The sequence below is a fragment of the Leptodactylus fuscus genome, chromosome 11 (assembly GCF_031893055.1).
Source record: "Leptodactylus fuscus isolate aLepFus1 chromosome 11, aLepFus1.hap2, whole genome shotgun sequence".
In the NCBI taxonomy this organism is placed as follows: domain Eukaryota; kingdom Metazoa; phylum Chordata; class Amphibia; order Anura; family Leptodactylidae; genus Leptodactylus; species Leptodactylus fuscus.
Genome location: NC_134275.1, coordinates 4,614,227 through 4,632,236, shown reverse-complemented (window position 1 = coordinate 4,632,236; position 18,010 = coordinate 4,614,227). Strand labels below are relative to the sequence as shown.

General features: G+C 41.9%; 1 protein-coding gene across 1 annotated transcript in view; it reads left to right on the top strand.

Moving 5' to 3' along the window:
• TRPC5 (transient receptor potential cation channel subfamily C member 5) overlaps positions 1–18,010 on the top strand; it is a 152,262-nt gene that overhangs the window by 45,222 nt on the left and 89,030 nt on the right. The window contains exon 2 of the mRNA XM_075259424.1: positions 16,608–17,006. Coding sequence (XP_075115525.1) covers positions 16,629–17,006 — 378 coding nt within the window. The 5' untranslated portion in view covers positions 16,608–16,628. The remainder of the gene's footprint in view (positions 1–16,607; positions 17,007–18,010) is intronic.

Below are 18,010 nucleotides of genomic sequence, written 5' to 3'. Positions count from 1 at the left end.
TGGGAGAAGAATAGTCTTTCTTAAGGCTATTCCTACATGTTAGACAGAAAAAAGGTATCCAATGATGGGATCCCTTTAATGCACGTGCAAGACAAAAATCGAAGCCTGATGGTAAGTTAGGTCCAACTGCAAGATGACATCAGCAACTGCAGCACAAACCTGAAACGCGTAGACAACGATTTACCACAGACTGCACGTTACCAGAATTTGGACCAATTTTGCAAACTTTTCAGAATATGTGATCATAAATAAAATTGAAACAATTGTTGCAAGTTTTTGAAAGTTGCATTGGATAAATCCGTCGTCCGGCAGCTCGACTAGATGACCACGTTCGCTTTCCAGCCAGATGAAAATCTTTATGCAAATAAACCCCAAAAATTCACAAACTATTTGAGTTCAGAATTGTGATACATTACAAACCTATTGCATTTGATACTATAAATGTATTAATAAAAGTTCTGAAATACAACTTTTGTACAAGCAAAAAAATAATTCCGTAGTTGTCACCTAAAGCGATTGCATGTGCGGTAGAATAGTTCCAAGATCGATGTCGTCTACAGATTGAGGAAATGATTAACGCCTGTTCATATTATTTCCTCCTTTTATTCATTGAGTCGATAGCGCTGTAAATCTCAATGCACAATGACACTACAGCATGTAACATCTCGGCAGACAATGACAATGGCTCCACTCAGTCCTTGTTAGGCTCCAGGGATCGATTGTGTTGTTCATATTGTTTTCAATTGCAAAAAAAAAAAATGCTAAAATGGATAGCGATTAACCGGCAGGTTTCTAAGTTTGCATCAGTAGATTTATTGATCATGAGGAAAAAATACAAACCTTCCAGAATTCAAGAAGTACAGGCCGCCTCGATCGGGCTATTGAGTTTGGCTCGGTCTTTCATTTGCAAAGCAGAACAATTACTGCTATTTTTAGTGATACCATGTAGTCAACGAAATATACATCACATGGAAAAACTTGTAATCAGGGGCATAACTTAAGGGGGTGCAGAGGCTGCAGTTGCACCGGGGCCCAGGAGCCTTAGGGGGGCCCATAAGCACGGGCATCAGTATGGAGATTGCAGCTTGTAATGCAATGATAACATGAATCTTGCTTGTGATACTGTGCACTTCTTACCACTGTCGTTGGGAAATGCTTTTCACTGATGCCCCTTGTACTAGGATTTTTCATCTACACATGTTGTAAAATGGGGGTCAATCGAGTTTGTCTTATGGCCAGGACTCCATGCAGTGCATACCAGGCAAAGCCACTATACTACACGCAGTGCTGATCCTGATGTACAAGGCCACCCATAAGACCCCCCGCCTATCAGATAAGGATGACCTAGGTGAAATTACAGAAATTCTCATTATGAAACATCCCTGGTGTAATTCACTAATGGGGATCTGCAGCAGAGGTGTGTAATAAGAATAAACGTATGTATGTGCAGCTTTTATAGATTATATACTTAGCTAATGCGGTTGGAACCGTAACAGATTTTGGTAGTAATGCGGACCTGGCTCGTTGCCTGAAGGTTTTTCCTGAATAATGGCAAAAAAAAGTGCAAAATGTAGTATCGAGTCAGATAAAAGTGAAAAAGCAGACTTTCAAGATCAGCACCGTATAATGTCTCATTGACACTACGGTACATTCTGCCTGTCCTCATGTAGACGTCCATAGGATAAGGGATGATTGCTGAAATACTTTGTGCTGTGCTGGAGCGTCGCAACTACTTCACCGCAATAACAAACACAATACCACCTATATCTGTGCACCGGTGCTGCATTAGCGTGCAACCTTCTGTTCTTTGGGGTCCACTTGGGAACCCGAAAAACGCAAAGCTAACCCGCTTAAAACCTGACTATAATGGGGTCCACCAGGGTTCCACCTGAAAAATGCAGAGAGAGAGTCCACTTACAGGACTTTATAACCAGGTTCAATGATGGAGACCCCAAATGTATAGCAAGCACTAGTGTGAACTTAGCCTAACTTCATTTATCTGAACAGAGATGCAGGAATGCAGCCTTTAGGGTCTGTTCACACAGAGGAATTTGCCGCGGCTCTCGCCCCTAATCCTAGAATATGCTTCCTATTGTTTTCAATGGGAGGCAGAGATCGGAGCAGGATGCGGAAAAAAAGAAGCGTCCTGCTCCATCTTGCTGCGGATTCTGCGGCTCGAGACTCCATCCTGATAAGGCCTATTTATCGCTGGACCTAATCAGGAGTGATGGAAAACTGATGCATAGAAGTCCAGCTGTGAACACAGCCTTAGATGGTGCTATGTTGGCTATTACAGTAAAGTGAGCATAGCTATTGCAGCAATCCCTAATTTGCAATTACTAATGCAACAGCATATACTCTGTGTATCTGGTACTAGAGCTCGGTCCCGATGATGTACATTTATGCCGTAGGTAAGAAGCTGAAATATGTTTACAGCACAGTCATGATTCAGGCGTGGGGACAAAGCCCCAGTCATAAGCAGTAAATATGATCGGACAGTCTTATCCTACCATAACTTCTATTACCTCCCTCTTACCTTAGATTTAAAGGGAGTTTCCAATGAAACCATGAAATCTTGGGGGAGGGCTGTAAAATAAAAAAGAAGGGATTGTCACCTACCCCTGACCTTCCATTGCAGCATCAGGTCCCCTCGGTCTAGCACCGGTGTTGGGTACTATCGACGTATTAGCAGTGACAAGTGACCATTAAGTCCCTTCACTTCTCGTCCAGCAAGTGTAGGCATGGGATGAAATGGAGGACCCAACACCACAACAGGAGGGGTAGGTGAGTATCCTACTTTTTAAAATTTTATTGGACCCCACAAAGGTGGCATTCAAGAGGACAACTTATCCTGCAAAAAATAAACCCTCCTATTGCCAGGTCAGACAAAGTTATGCCTTATGGAAAGTTGCAAAAATAAGTCAATTGTGCACATTTAAGGGTCATGGCATTGATAAGGATGGCAATGTGACCACCAATCACACCAAGACCAGGACATGGATACTGTGTCCCGAGAACCCCATCTGATAAATGTAAACCAATCCTTACACGATGTAACCTGGATCAGCCCATCGGAAAAATATTGATCTCGGCAATGTGTTCAAAAAGTTGTAGAAATCATTTTAGCTTTTATTGAAGAGATAAAACATAACATAACCCGGCAAAGCGGGCACATAAATAAGAGATGTCTGCCGATCCCCGAAGAACAACTAATTTAGATAAATATTTGATTATAAAAAGTATGTGATTTATACCAAAGCGGCGAAGGAATATATTAGTGCCGGATGTCTAACTAGCTGGGAATCGCCCTGGAACCAAGCGCTCTGATATTCACCCATTAATAGAGAAGGAAAAGTAAAGCCCACAGCCATCTGTAGGCCGACATCCACCGCTACAATGTAGAACGCGACAGACACGGAACTCTAGGACGCACCGAACAGAATGCTTTACTTGTTGTCTTGTTACTGCAGAAAAACAAAGACCTTGTAGATTCCAACGTGTTCCTAATACGGCATGTGGATTGAACACATTGGCTTTGGTGTAGATTGGGGGGGGGCTCCGAATGCGGCCAACAATGAGAGGGAAGAGCTGTCATATGGAGGGAACCTTTTGCATTTATTTTTGCCAAGAGCTCAATTTGTGCTGGAACATGCGGCACCCGCTGACTGCTGAGTCTCCGGTAACTTCTGACCTGGGGAATAGCTAAAAGTGATTTAATAAATAAATCAGCGCTTAAACATAAATCATAAAATAATAATTACATAGAAGAGCAAAGACCGGTGAAAATCCGGCAATTCTGCTCCATTCTCATGAAGAGCTGGCTCAACTAGAGAGGCCGAATCCTGTTCAGTGTCTGTGGCTCTCCTGACATTGTGGTGGAGGTGTAAACTTCTAGGGATAGATAGTTGTAAATCATCCTGCCTATAGTGGGTTCTGGTAATACTGAACTTCCCTAGGGTGGGACTATTAAAGGATTATCTTATCTTAATGAGGTATGGAGGCTCATTGGTTTCATAGAGTAAATGTTGGACTTCTATGCGGGAAGTTACCATACACATTAGATCAGAGGTTCACAAACCTTTTTTCAAAATTTTACTGGTTTCAGTGGACCCCCTGCTGCTACATTTCTACCATATTCCATAGTTGGATATTTCTATATAATATCCATGCCAACGTAGACCCCCGTCGAGTCTCCCACTTTGGGAATCACTGCATTAAATGAATGTTGGCCCAAACCACCAATTGTGACAAGACTGGCCGTCCATCGGATGCCTACGTATAAATCAATGGCTGGATTATCTTGTCTTGAAATCCAAACTGCCACTATCATAACCCAGAAATACAGGACACATGTCTAATATAATGTATACAGAAGTGCCACGTGCCTGGGCACTCTAAGGCAACGCATGGCATCTTTATGGGTCTGATAAGGTCAGAGGCCTTGTGGATGACCAATTGAGCAGTAATCCCGGGTAACTGCTGACATCCTCATTAATAAGGCTGAGTGCCTGCAATAAGGAAAAGACACCAGACACATAATGCTGGTATTAGTTCCTCTCTCAGCCGAGGAGAAATAACAATGATGTAGTTTATTAAGGCAACGTGTAAGTCCTGTGTTCGTTACTGATTGGTGTAATAAATCTTAATCACAGAAGGAAAGAAAGTTTAAGCAGTTCCCTATATAGCCAGCTACTCCCGGTCTTGTGTGGTGTCCCTAGGGAGCGAGCCAGACACGTGTCTAACTTGCACACAAAGAATCTCACTCTGAAGTGCAGACACCATGGATGGGCGGTCTTGCCAAATTGAGCAGGTTTGACTACCCGCAGTTTAATATGTATGGCCATATTAGTGGCAGACAGCGGTACTAAGCCCTTTACCTACAAGAAATGCCAAATGAAAAATATATGGAAGTGACCCTTGTGTTGAATTACATTAAAAAAAATGTGAAGTCTGGCTGTCTGCACTGATCTATTTTCTGCTGAAAGCTTTGACTTGCGCACAGTTCTCCTTCCCTATTATTCATTCCCCTGTATTGTGCAGTCATAAATAATGCATTGTGCATATTATAGATTTATGGATGTACAGAGTAACGTTTTGGCAGAGATTCTGTAAAAATGAAATAGAAATTAATTATTATGCGATTTCGTTGCACAAAGTCTTATTAGTATTTAGGGAAGATGTCCTGATCGCTGCACAAAGGGTTCAATGGTTTCACGTCTGTGTTAAAATTCAGGACGAATACTGGTCCGCTCATCAAAATCACATTACTAAAGTGGATATGCAGATAACAGTAACCTCTGCGGCGTAGACAATAAGACCAGGAGATGATGCAGATGAAAATACGGAATATTACAATGGCCGGCAAAGATGGAGAACAAACATTCGGAATCTATGAAAGGACAGGGCTGGATCACGATTGTATGTATAGGATCCAGAGACTTACAGCTGATGTACGGGCTTCACATAGGGTAGGATCCACATAGGATACAGGCTACAGATAGGGTTGGAAATTGTCCATATATAATTATAACGTGTCTGTACACATGGTGGAGAGCTGAAGACACGACAAGCAATGTTAGGGATACATTGTTTCTGACCAGTCGTGGCATAGACACTTCTTTCCAGCTTAGTCCTAATGTTGACTTCCAATGGGTTTCTTAGAAACAAGTAGCGTTTTTAGAGTCATAGATCAATGGCCCCCGCAATATGTCTAAGGTTTATGTTTCCTATAAAGTAGGAACGGAGATGAGAGCTTCTTCTCAACCAGTAGCTTTCCCTGACTGCCCAGAGGCAATATCTCAGCAGATATACACGCCATCTTACCCTTTCCCCGAGAAAATTCAGGAAAGGATGGATTCCATCTTCCTTTATCCTCAGGCATCAAAATAGGTAAAAGTATCACCGTTCAAGGACTATCGATATACATAAAGTAATGAAATGTGGTTGTGAAGCCCTCGAGCTACAATAACCTCCATCCACACCACTTATATAACACTGGGCTCAAATCCCTTGGAAGGCAAATACACAGAAGGTAAAATTCACGAGATTATGTGAGAAATGGCAAAAAACACCTATATCACACACTACGTACATTCTACCAGTATGGAATCAAGGATTGTAGACTGTACCAATCACTGGAAAGTGGACTCTTGATAGGTTACCTATTAGAGATGAGCAAATTTTTCAAAAATTTGATTTGGTAGCTTTGTCAAATGTTCTGATACAATTCGATTCTATCTGAATTAATTTGTAGTGAATCCCATTCTTTCCTGTCTGCAGAGAGCCTGTATAGTGGTGCCTTGGTTTTTAGTGATGTATGATGATACACCGACCACTGGTTCAACACTATAGACTGCAATACACGTGTATTGTAGCCTATAGAGGAGGTCAGCTTATGCAGATACATAGGATGACTTCTTTACTTCTGGGCAGGATCAACTAGGTACTGGGGGCTACTAGTAGCCCAGGGTCACAGGCTGTAGAAGATGTATATCAGCAACCCCTGATTTGGCCGTGGGGGTTGCCAAGGGGGACATGTAGCATGGTGGGAACCCCTCGGACACCATGGTTATGATTAACTGCGGCATTCAAGGGATTAAAACCAGCTATATGAGCTGTGCTCTGACCGGGATTATGGAGCAGGGTGTTAGCTATCAGATACATCTAACACCCACTCCCGATGCACCAAGGGGTTAAAGGGCTGTGACATCACAGACCTGATTGGCTGCACGCATGGCATTATGGGTGATCCTGCCTTGCCATGCTTGCCCCATGTCCTAACCTCAAATGTGATTCGTTACCGTGAAGCGTGAGGGAATCCGAATTCGATGAGAATTGAATATTTCCTGAAATTCGGATTGAATTCCACTTTGTCAGTTTCGATTCATTCATCCCTAATACTATACATTGTATATTACGATATTACTTCTGTTACTATACAATGTATATCATTCTTTGCTGCCATGTATATACAGTATATGCTCGGTTCTCCGTTTTAGGCAGTTCTCAGAAGCCAATAATAAACCCTTCTACACTCAGCACTTGAAGCCACATTAAGGTAAGTATAGTGGAGGCTTTGGAGAGGGATATAATTTCACATTAATAACATACAGTTAGTCTTTCAGCTTGATTGGTGACAATTCTTAGTAACGCTCGGAACCCCGCACATCGTACCCAGTAAATAACGGAATACTGTATTTCTAAGAAATATTTTGACACAGACCCACTTACAATTTTAACGCATTTAAGGCCAATGTGTTCTCCTACTCCGTGCACTGTATATATACCTTTAGTACAATACCTATAGCCAAAATAAACTGGATTACCAAGACGGAATCCTGGAATTTCATGGGTGATACAATGAATAGCGGCATTCTGATAATATTATGGGTAAGACGGATCCGGTAGACCCCCAGATTCTGACATATTAGTAAAACCCAGCTTATATCATATTCATTATATCAAACTGACTTTGGAGCAGATCAATAGGCTGAAGGTTTTGCCACTCCTGACGTGTATATGAAGTGTTTAGCAGATATGGTCAAAAACCGATGCATAGTCTATAGTTGTACCACCATAATAGACAGTAGAAGATTCCCGATAAACTTTTTGTCTATGACTGTAATAGATGAGCTGAAAACTACCGAATTCAGGACAATAGTATAAGGTTATGTCGACATTCGTGCCACTTTGTCTGCCTGAAGTTGGTGAACGAAAAAGTCATACACCAGATTCAATTTTAAAATGGCGGACACCCAATGGACCCGGTTAGAGGCAATGCGGTCTACCGGGCTCTGTGTGTAGCCTAGAAGATATTTTGGTGGTGGTAGACTCCCTTTAATGGCACAATTTATTCCCATTCCCTTTAATGATTAGATAGTAGGTCAGACTGGATGGATTTGTATCCTTTTATTATAACGTGTAACTCTATATTTTATGTTGCTTTTTCGTTTGCTCCGGTTCTACCTTATAGAATGAATTCCGAATCTATACCGAGACGGTTTTACGTAAGTTAAGGGGTTAAACAGATTCTCCAGTTAGAGACATCGTAAGAGGTTTATGAACGTCTGGTGAGATAGAGGATAAAAGGATAAGGTAGGAATCAGATGTGATTTGTTTCGAGAGGACCCATAATAACCAATACATCAGTTCTCTGTGCTGTGTTACAGATTCCGCTGGGATCTCGCTGCCGCAGAATGACTTCAAATAAGCAGCGTGTGCACCAAACCGCAGCTGTTTCCACCGACGATTAAAATAATTCCGGATTTCAGACATGTTTTGAGGTTGTTTAACCACATCCAGTAATTTTGTTTTATCTCCTCCAACGGGCTGACTCTTTCATTATTTCCTCCTTTCTCGTTCCCTTCACCTCCCCTTCATGTCAGGCCTTTGTGCTGAGTTAAATGCAGATAAAGTACATTTTGTCCTAGTTAGACAATCCATCTTTGTTTCCTGAACTCGCAGGCCATATTAGATTCTTGACTTTTATGTATGAATTGAAGATCCTAGTCCACGTACTCTGCATTGTGGAAGACGGTAACAAAATCATCGACGTGGCAGAATGGAATCAGAGAATGGAATGGAATAAAATGTCTTTGTTCTCGACTTATGGGGACTGATGAAATGAATATATTGATATTCACTTCATGTAGACCATGCTTGTGGTCCAAAATACATCCCAAACCAATAGCAGTGTCGTGTAGGGGCCTTTCATAAGCAGTACAGAGAATAAGCCTTTTGGATACACAAATGGGTCTGCAAGTTCCTCGGGGGCGGACTCCTGCCAGATTTGCTTACAGACAGCTGCTCTGGCTCCTCTCTACAATTGAAGCCCATTGATACCCCTGTAGCTTCTGCCTGCATGACAGCTGTCTATAGGCAACTCTCCCAAGAAAGGCTCCATGAAATGAAGAATATCATTGCTTCCTTGCTTTGCGACCACAAAACTTTGTTAGGTTAAGGCCCCGCATGGCGTCGCTGTGGGAAAAACTGCGGCGGCAGAAAGTTCACAGAAGTATAATTTTGTTTCAGTTACACCTATGGGGAAACCACCGGCCTTTCCGTAGGTATAATTGACATGCTTCGATTTCCAAATCCGGGCCAGTTTTGGAAATTGACGGGTGTCTACAATGCAAGGCTCAGGTTAGCCATCAGTCTACTGTATATAAATCTGCATATGTCTTATAAGTCCCAATTTCCCATATCAGCGGGACTCTTCTCTTTAATGATCTAGATCTTATGTCAGTGGGAGCTTCTCTTTAATGATCTGGAATATACGAAAGACTCCAAGACCACTTTTTTATTTAAGTGTATTGGAAATGTTCTCCAAAGTGTGAGGATGACCTAATGGCCCTGCGCCTTGTTATAATGAATATTGTCAGACAGAAATCCCTATTGATTTTTGCATTGATCTTGAATATGTTTGAATAATAAAGCTAGTTTTACAGCAGATGTGGCGTGTAATTTGTAGAACGATGGACACAGACTATAATAATTAAGATGAACATTGTTTATTCTGTGTGCCAAATATTGCTTGACATAGGCAAAATATAATCCATTGAAGCATCTTGTTCAGATAAGACAATAAGCACTCTCTTAGGGCTGCACCTAGGAGAAGGGGTGTAAGAAGTGGGAAGGTAACAATGAACTACTCGATTAATCCTCAGAAAGATCTCAGTATTATCAATTCCTATATTTGTACAGTCAAGCGGTTTCACCTGATCATTCCAAATGAAGAAGGGGTTGCATCTAATAAGACAACCCATTTATTGGGTACTAGCAGAAGGATCCGACTTCGCACGGGTATATTTCATTTTTTGTTTGTGTAGTAGTCCCATAAAAATTGCCCAGTATTGCACTGGTGTATTTTGTCCGTAAGCATCATGTGACCATGTGTATCTCAGTTTGGATATTGGTGAAAAACCTGTGATTGGCTGTTATGGAAACCTAGAGTAAAGCTGTGTGTATGTGAACTTGTGTAACAGTGTCATCCACACCGCCCTGTCCCTTGAAAGCTGACCTACAGCAGTGAAGAAAAATGGCTGGGCTGATATGGAAACCTGGAGTAAAGCTGTGTGCATGTGGAGACTAAGCGCGTGTGAGCCTCTATTGGCTAATAAGGGGCATGTGACCGTGTGTATGGCTGTTGGAATATGAATGAAAAACTTGCAGGCTAGTATTGGCTAATGCAGGTCATTGATTTAGGTATACTGTATCTCAGGAACGTTACGTCCGAGAGAGATGAAACCCAGTCTAAAACCATCTCGGACACCTGATGTACCTATGTGGCAAATTTGGTGAGGATCGGTCCAGTCATTTAGTCGTGCATAAAGAACAAACCGACAGACAAAAACTGATTTTTCTATACATAAGAGATAAGAGATACTGTGTTTTGTGTAGTGCAGGACTTGAGAAGGTGTTGCATAAAATCCCTCCAAACCCCTCCACCGGACATTGCTTTTAAATGTTTTTTTTATTAAGCTAAACATCACAAAAAGTAAAATTGTCAACTTTTTGCATCAATACAAAGGATTCTTGAGCTTGTAAAATAATTACGAACTTGTTATAGAAAACTAAGCAGGCAAAGGTTTGGAATTAAGCAGGGGAGGGACAATGCTAGACCATGGCGGTCATTTATTAAAGGGGTGTCCAGTTTTTGCAAATCAATACTATTGTGTGTATAAAAAAAGTTCTACAATTTTCCCAAATAGTTTCAATTCCTCACGATTTTCTAGAGCTCTGCTTGCTGTGAATTGTTTACTTCCAGTGGAAAACAATCAGTCCATGGTCATGTTATATTATATACAGTGCATGGTCATGTGATATACAGTTCATAGTCATGTTATATTATATACAGTGCATGGTCATGTGATATACAGTCCATGGTCATGTGTTAGACACACAGGTGCACAGCTCGTTACAGTCACTTCACAGTAATTGGAACTTTGTCTTGTAACAAGCTGTGCAGCTGTGTGCTCATCACATGACCATGGACTGTATATCACATGACCATGGACTATATATCACATGACCATGGACTGTATATCACATGACCATGGACTGTATATAACATGACCATGGACTGTGTATCACATGGCCATGGACTATATATCACATGACCATGGACTGTATATAATATGACCATGGACTGTGTATCACATGACCATGGACTATATATCACATGACCATGGACTGTATATCAACATGACCATGGACTATATATCACATGACCATAGACTGTATATCACATGACCATGAACTGTATATCACATGACCATGGACTGTGTATCACATGACCACAGACTGTATATCACATGACCATGGACTGTGTATCACATGACCACAGACTGTATATCACATGACCACAGACTGTATATCACATGACCATGGACTATATATCACATGACCATGGACTGTATATCACATGACCATGGACTATATATCACATGACCATGGACTGTATATCACATGACCATGGACTGTATATCACATGACCACGGACTGTATATTACATGACCATGGACTGTATATCACATGACCATGGACTATATATCACATGACCATGGACTGTATATCACATGACCATGAACTGTATATCACATGACCACGGACTGTATATCACATGACCATGGACTGTATATCACATGACCATGGACTATATATCACATGACCATGCACTGTATATAACATGACCATGGACTGTATATCACATGACCATGGACTATATATCACATGACCATGGCCTGTATATCACATGACCATGGACTGTATATCACATGACCATAGACTGTATATCACATGACCATGGACTATATATCACATGACCATGCACTGTATATAACATGACCATGGACTGTATATCACATGACCATGGACTATATATCACATGACCATGGCCTGTATATCACATGACCATGGACTGTATATAACATGACCACGGACTGTATATAACATGACCACGGACTGTATATCACATGACCATGGCCTGTATATCACATGACCATGGACTGTATATCACATGACCACGGACTGTATATCACATGACCATGGCCTGTATATCACATGACCATGGACTGTATATCACATGACCATGGCCTGTATATCACATGACCATGGACTGTATATCACATGACCATGGACTGTATATCACATGACCATGGACTGTATATCACATGACCATGGACTATATATCACATGACCATGCACTGTATATCACATGAGCACGGACTATATATCACATGACCATGGCCTGTATATCACCACTATATGGTGTACTATGAGGAATATCCTCAGCTATAAGAATTGTTTTGGGATGTAATAGAATCAGAGACCTGAAGAGTTTCTGTACAACACAATAATATGGCCCATGTACATGGAGACGCACACAGATGATGAGGCTTTTATGGAGTCCACTGTCCACCGTCCTTGGTGATTTCTTAGATAGCGACTTCAGTGACTATGATATATTTACACCTTCATCAATAAACCTGTCCCAGCACTGAGCTCAGAGTCTGTAACCGGCAACTCATCATAGAAACTATTGTCCGCAAAGGATTTCTTCACACAGTACAAGGAACCAAGCTGACATTTGTCTTCCTGACTAAGGTCCCCGAGGACTGCACTTGAGAGACACTTCTATTAATGCATTACAGTCTTCTCCATCATTCATGGTTTTGGATGTGTACAATAAATTACTCCCACGCCACACCGTGTATGTAGAAGGAAGACTAACTGTCTCATTGGAAACACTGATTGTCATCCCGCTCTCCAGCTTTTGCCAAGACAAGGAACAAAAAATTGGGACCTCTTCCAAAACAATGTTGTGCTTTGTGAGATGTCCATGTAAGCTCATCGTCACATCTACTTGTTGACCACAAAAAGCTGCAGCTAAAGTTCTGCATGGGCTGGTGGCCAGCACTGCACACTTAGGTAACATGGTGATCTGCCAGCATACCTTGTAGCGCTAATTATCTTTGGAAGCACATCAAGGCCCACGCTACGGCCTCATAAATAAGGGAAGGAAAGAACAGCTGGCAACATCCAAATGGGATTGAGTGTTTAGAATTGGATGCGAGAGTGCAGTCACTTGGATTTAGACGGTCTTCAGCTTTCTGGCTGCTAAAAATACGACTCCCATCATCCCCGTCAGCGCTTTAATACAATGTATATTAATGTTTAGACAATGACCTTAATTCTTGAAGTCATCTAACGTTACAAATGGTTCCAGTATAAAGGGTTGTGCAATACTGATAGATGTAGACAGTAACACCTTCCCAACACCTTCCCTCTTATCAAGACCACGTTATTACTTTCTCCACATATTAGAAATACTTTGTATCTTCTTTTCAATAAAATTTGGGGTATTTGGCTAAAAGAGGTTTCACAGTTCGAGGATGTTGTGCCAGGAACTCATTAAAGTTGGCTACTGGTGTTTCTTCTGGTAATGTAGACTAGTCTATGGTAAGTCTTCTAGTATCTCCAACTTGAGATGATTTGGGGATTTTACTTAGGCCTGGTTCCCATCTGCGTTCAGGCCATTCTATTCCCCTCTCTGCATTCAGAAACCACATGGACCCTATTATAGTCTATGGGGTCCACAGGTTTCCTAAGGTTCCATTCGAAGGGTCCCAAAGTGGACTCTCCATGCACAGATGTGAACCGGGTCTTAGGACAGGGATCTCAAACATGTGGTCCCCAAGGAACCCTGCTGAGCTCCTGAGATGTCCTTGGGATAGTAGAGTCAGGTCAAAAGAGGAGCCCATTGGTGCCCCATAATAACACCACACTAGAGTGTATTGTGTCAAAGCAGATGCATCTCTTTCCCACGTTGGTGGTAGGTGAACAAGGAAAGGGGGTTTTATTTTAAACATTGGAGGACCAGACAGTATGTTATTACTAGGAGGGGGGTCAGAAGACTATAAACCTTGTGGTATTGTTATAGTAATGTAGCATTGTTATAGTAGTTCTAATGACGGTTGCGTGCCTTGAGCATGTGGCGCCACGCAATAATCATGGATCACCATTTCCATGCCTTCGAATGTTTTTTTATTGCATTACTTTTACCAATACAAGAGCTGCGATTGCATTTTATTGAAAAAATCTTTAGCAATTGGTTTGCAGAGCTTCGTTGTAGCACAATCCCATGGCTGCTCGATCCCATTCTGTCCTAATGCTGGGGGCTTTGTGTGCAGCCCCTCTGTCACCTCTTCTAAGCTCAAATTCTATTTCATTTACATTTTCTTATAGATTCCAGGAGAAGTCAATGGGGGATGCAGAGCAGGCAAAGCTGTAAAGGTCACATTCAGATGATTGTGTCTGGTCTGGGAACATGGTCAGTGCGAGGGCAAGTTTCTTGGCTCAACTGAACCGAGTTTACTGCACCCTGGTGATGTCTGATATGCGATTTTGCAATCTCCTGTCCGATACTCACAGCATTGTGTTACAGCATCATAGATTAGTATTAAGCAATGAGTTTGGTTCAGCGGAGCCAAGGTTGGTCCGGGAAATGCAGCCGTCACCCGTGCATGTTATCCCAACCGGGCAATACAAGACCCCTAACAGACCCAATCTGAAGGATTTAGCACAGAATGGTGCTAAAAACACCATTTAAAGGTGCACATAGCCTTAATATAACATGCTCAATGACTTCATGTGTATGTAAAGCTATTAGTGCACTAGTGGAATGAAATATTCTAATGGAAGCTTCAAGTGGAGATCAACTACTGGGCCCAATTGTCTGTAGATGGGCAAATGTAGAGCTTGTGGCCCCCTCAGCTACTGAGCTCTCCAGAAAGAGCTATTTTTCTAATACTTCAGATGATAAGTGGCATCACTACATGTAAGCATAGCACATTACAGCTGCAACAACCCGCTGGGGCCAATGGCTGCACAATCTCATTTGCATGCCAATTAATCACTATGGGTGGGCTGAAGTCTGACCGCATGCAGCTCTTGACCATGTGGTCTTACCCTAATAGTGGCTAGTAGTAATATTAAATGTCATTAGATTAGATTTAACAACCTCTTCTACCAGTTTTATGCTGAAACCCATTTTTGCACAAAAATGTGCAACTTTTTGCTATTTTCCACCGTCCATGCCCCTTTTAAGTGGGTGGGGTGCGGTAGAAAGGAACAAGGCAAATTGTTTCATTTTGTATCATTTTACAATTAGATATAATAATATATTTTAGGAATAATCTCCCAGATCTACGGTATATATAACTCCAGTGGTTACTGAATATTCTTTATCATGGCGGCAACTACAAGATGAGCTGCTGTAAGACTAAAGATGGTGACACAAGGTGTTCTTAATGCAATGCAAGGAGATACCTACGGCCATTGGCATCAGTCAGAAGGAAAGATCTTGTGTTTTTTCATATTCTGAATTACAGTCACGTTGCAATAACTGTGATGAGAAAATATAAGCCTGCAAGGACTGACCAGGAAACAATCTCCTAAGTAATTGGGTTGTCTTTACTAGCAGTTTGTCCAGGCTGTAATGGTCATACACATTGGATTACACCTGCTTTGTCAAGATCAGCCTTGTAGTGAGCCCAGTATTTGGGCATTGCAATTCACCTGTTATAGGGGAGACAAGGAGCGGGCATAGATGCTTTTGTTTCAAGCCTGCATTTGGGTTTCTGTTCAGTGCATCGGCTTGTGGAACCCCCGGAACGGAAATCTAATCAGATTAGACTATAATGGGGTCCACTGGGTGTGGAGAGAGAAGCGCTGTTTGCAGGACTTTTGTCTCTGGATTTTTTTAAGTCTATTAAAGGGGTTTTCCCATCTCAGTGCTTCAGCTTCGCCTGAAGTCTCTTCTTCTCACTTCATGTATTTCTACCCCATTCCTCTTGCTGAAAGGGCCTGCAAAGGATCACAATGCTTGTGTAGATCAGATAATATGCAGATGCTTGTACAGAATGGACTCAGTGTTATCTGTGTGTGTACATAGAGAGATAACAGACTGGGCTTTATCAGCAAACTGCAATTAGCTGAATTATAGTCCTGCCGGCAAGAGCAGCGAGTGAGTGATATCGTTTGTCCTCCAGGTCCGTGGTTATAGCAACACTATGTAAACAATAGGAGGGAGTAAGTTCACATCACAGGCAAACAAAGCAGCATTTCTAAAGCAATCTATTCAGGAAAGTCTTCGGTTTACATAAGCTATCAGTATAGATAGGATCCATGGTTGATACATGGCCTGAACCTGACCATGTGACCAGCCCTAAATGAGTTTTCTTATCTTAACCATTTATGGCACAAAATCTAAAATTGCTTCTTTAAGGGTCACATCTATGAGTGATAGAACAGGTGGCTGCACTAGTATGTTACTCTGTTTAGGGTTATTATGACATTACTTTGCTATTTTGCTAACTACTATAGCCATGTATCCCCATGTCATTTAGTCCTAGTCTGGATGTGGCTCACCGCGTTTGGTGCATCTATCATCTGAGCCCTGGTTCTGGTGCATTTATGCCATATTCCTTGTACATTTTTGGAAAGAAAAAAGTTATTAACCTGAAGAGTAAAGAATCCATACAAGAGATTTATATCTTATTTTCTGTTTATTATATTATGACAAGGATCTCTCCTTCCTTCTCTTGCAGGTTGTAATGTCACTATGAACAATGGCCCAGCTTTACTACAAAAAGGTGAATTACTCACCCTACAGAGATCGGATTCCCCTGCAGATTGTGCGGGCAGAGGCAGAGTTGTCACAGGAAGAAAAGGCCTACCTCATTGCTGTGGAAAAGGGAGACTACGCCAGTGTCAAGCATGCCCTGGAGGAAGCCGAAATCTACTACAACATCAACATCAACTGCATGGATCCACTTGGCCGAAGCGCTCTTCTCATAGCCATAGAGAACGAAAACTTAGAGATCATGGAGCTGTTGCTCAGCCACAGTGTCTATGTGGGAGATGCTCTTTTGTATGCAATAAGGAAGGAAGTGGTGGGAGCTGTGGAGCTTCTACTAAGTTACCGAAGACCAAGTGGAGAGAAGCAGGTAGGTGAAAAGGTCACATCTCATACACTACTGCAAATGCAATGTTTCAGTGATTTATATGCAATTTGTGGGAGGAAATCCACGCAAACAGGGGGAACATACAAACTACTCGCAGAAGTTGGTCCTGTTGGACCTGCTGGAATGAAAAGACAGTGAGTCCTAAGCTGAACTTGTCCCTGTCTACTTGCCTCAGTGCTCTAGGCAGCAGAGGACAACTAAGCCGCAGTCCCTTCTTATGATATAGGTTATAATATAGAATGAAGAATGGACAAACAACAACAAATGGGAGGTCAGCTAGTAATGGGTTGGAAACCAGTCGAGCAGTGCAGTACAGAATCGAAATCCAAGAGAGTAATCTTGGATTTGGAGACCCAATTGATCTTTGCTATGAAACTGGATTTGAACCCAGGACTCCAATGCTGCAAGGCTGCCCCCCATCCTATCTTTTTAAGGTGACAGGAAAGAGAAGCAAAGTTGTAACTTTGTTTCCATCATTTAAGACAGTTGATCTTTCCAGGGAAAGCTGCAGCAGATATAGGGGATGTGTAGTATATTATTGGGGTAGTCAGATGAATGGCTGGCCCAGTAATATAAGGATGGATTGAGCCCAAAATGGGAGTCACTTGTATGCTGGCCATACACATTAGGTATTAGACTAAAGTTGTTCATGAATGTTTGTTCCGGATGAACTAAAGAAGGTTAAAATCTAATGTGTACGGCCCGCTTTACAGAGCATTGTCTATTTTGGTTCATGGGGGGGAAGGGGTGAGGGATCATACTGTATGATATCCATAGGCCAAATACGTCAGGGTTGTCTTCATGAGACAGTTGCAGTTAATGGTGGATGAGCATAAGATCATTGCTATCTATTGCTGATTGTCGGTCCTGGAAAATCCCTTGGCCAAGGCCAAGGTTTCCTCTGCAGACTTTCTTCTGTGAGGGTCCAATCACATGTTGGAATTTGGCACCGATTCTGGTGCGGAATCCGCGTCAGAATCAGCGCT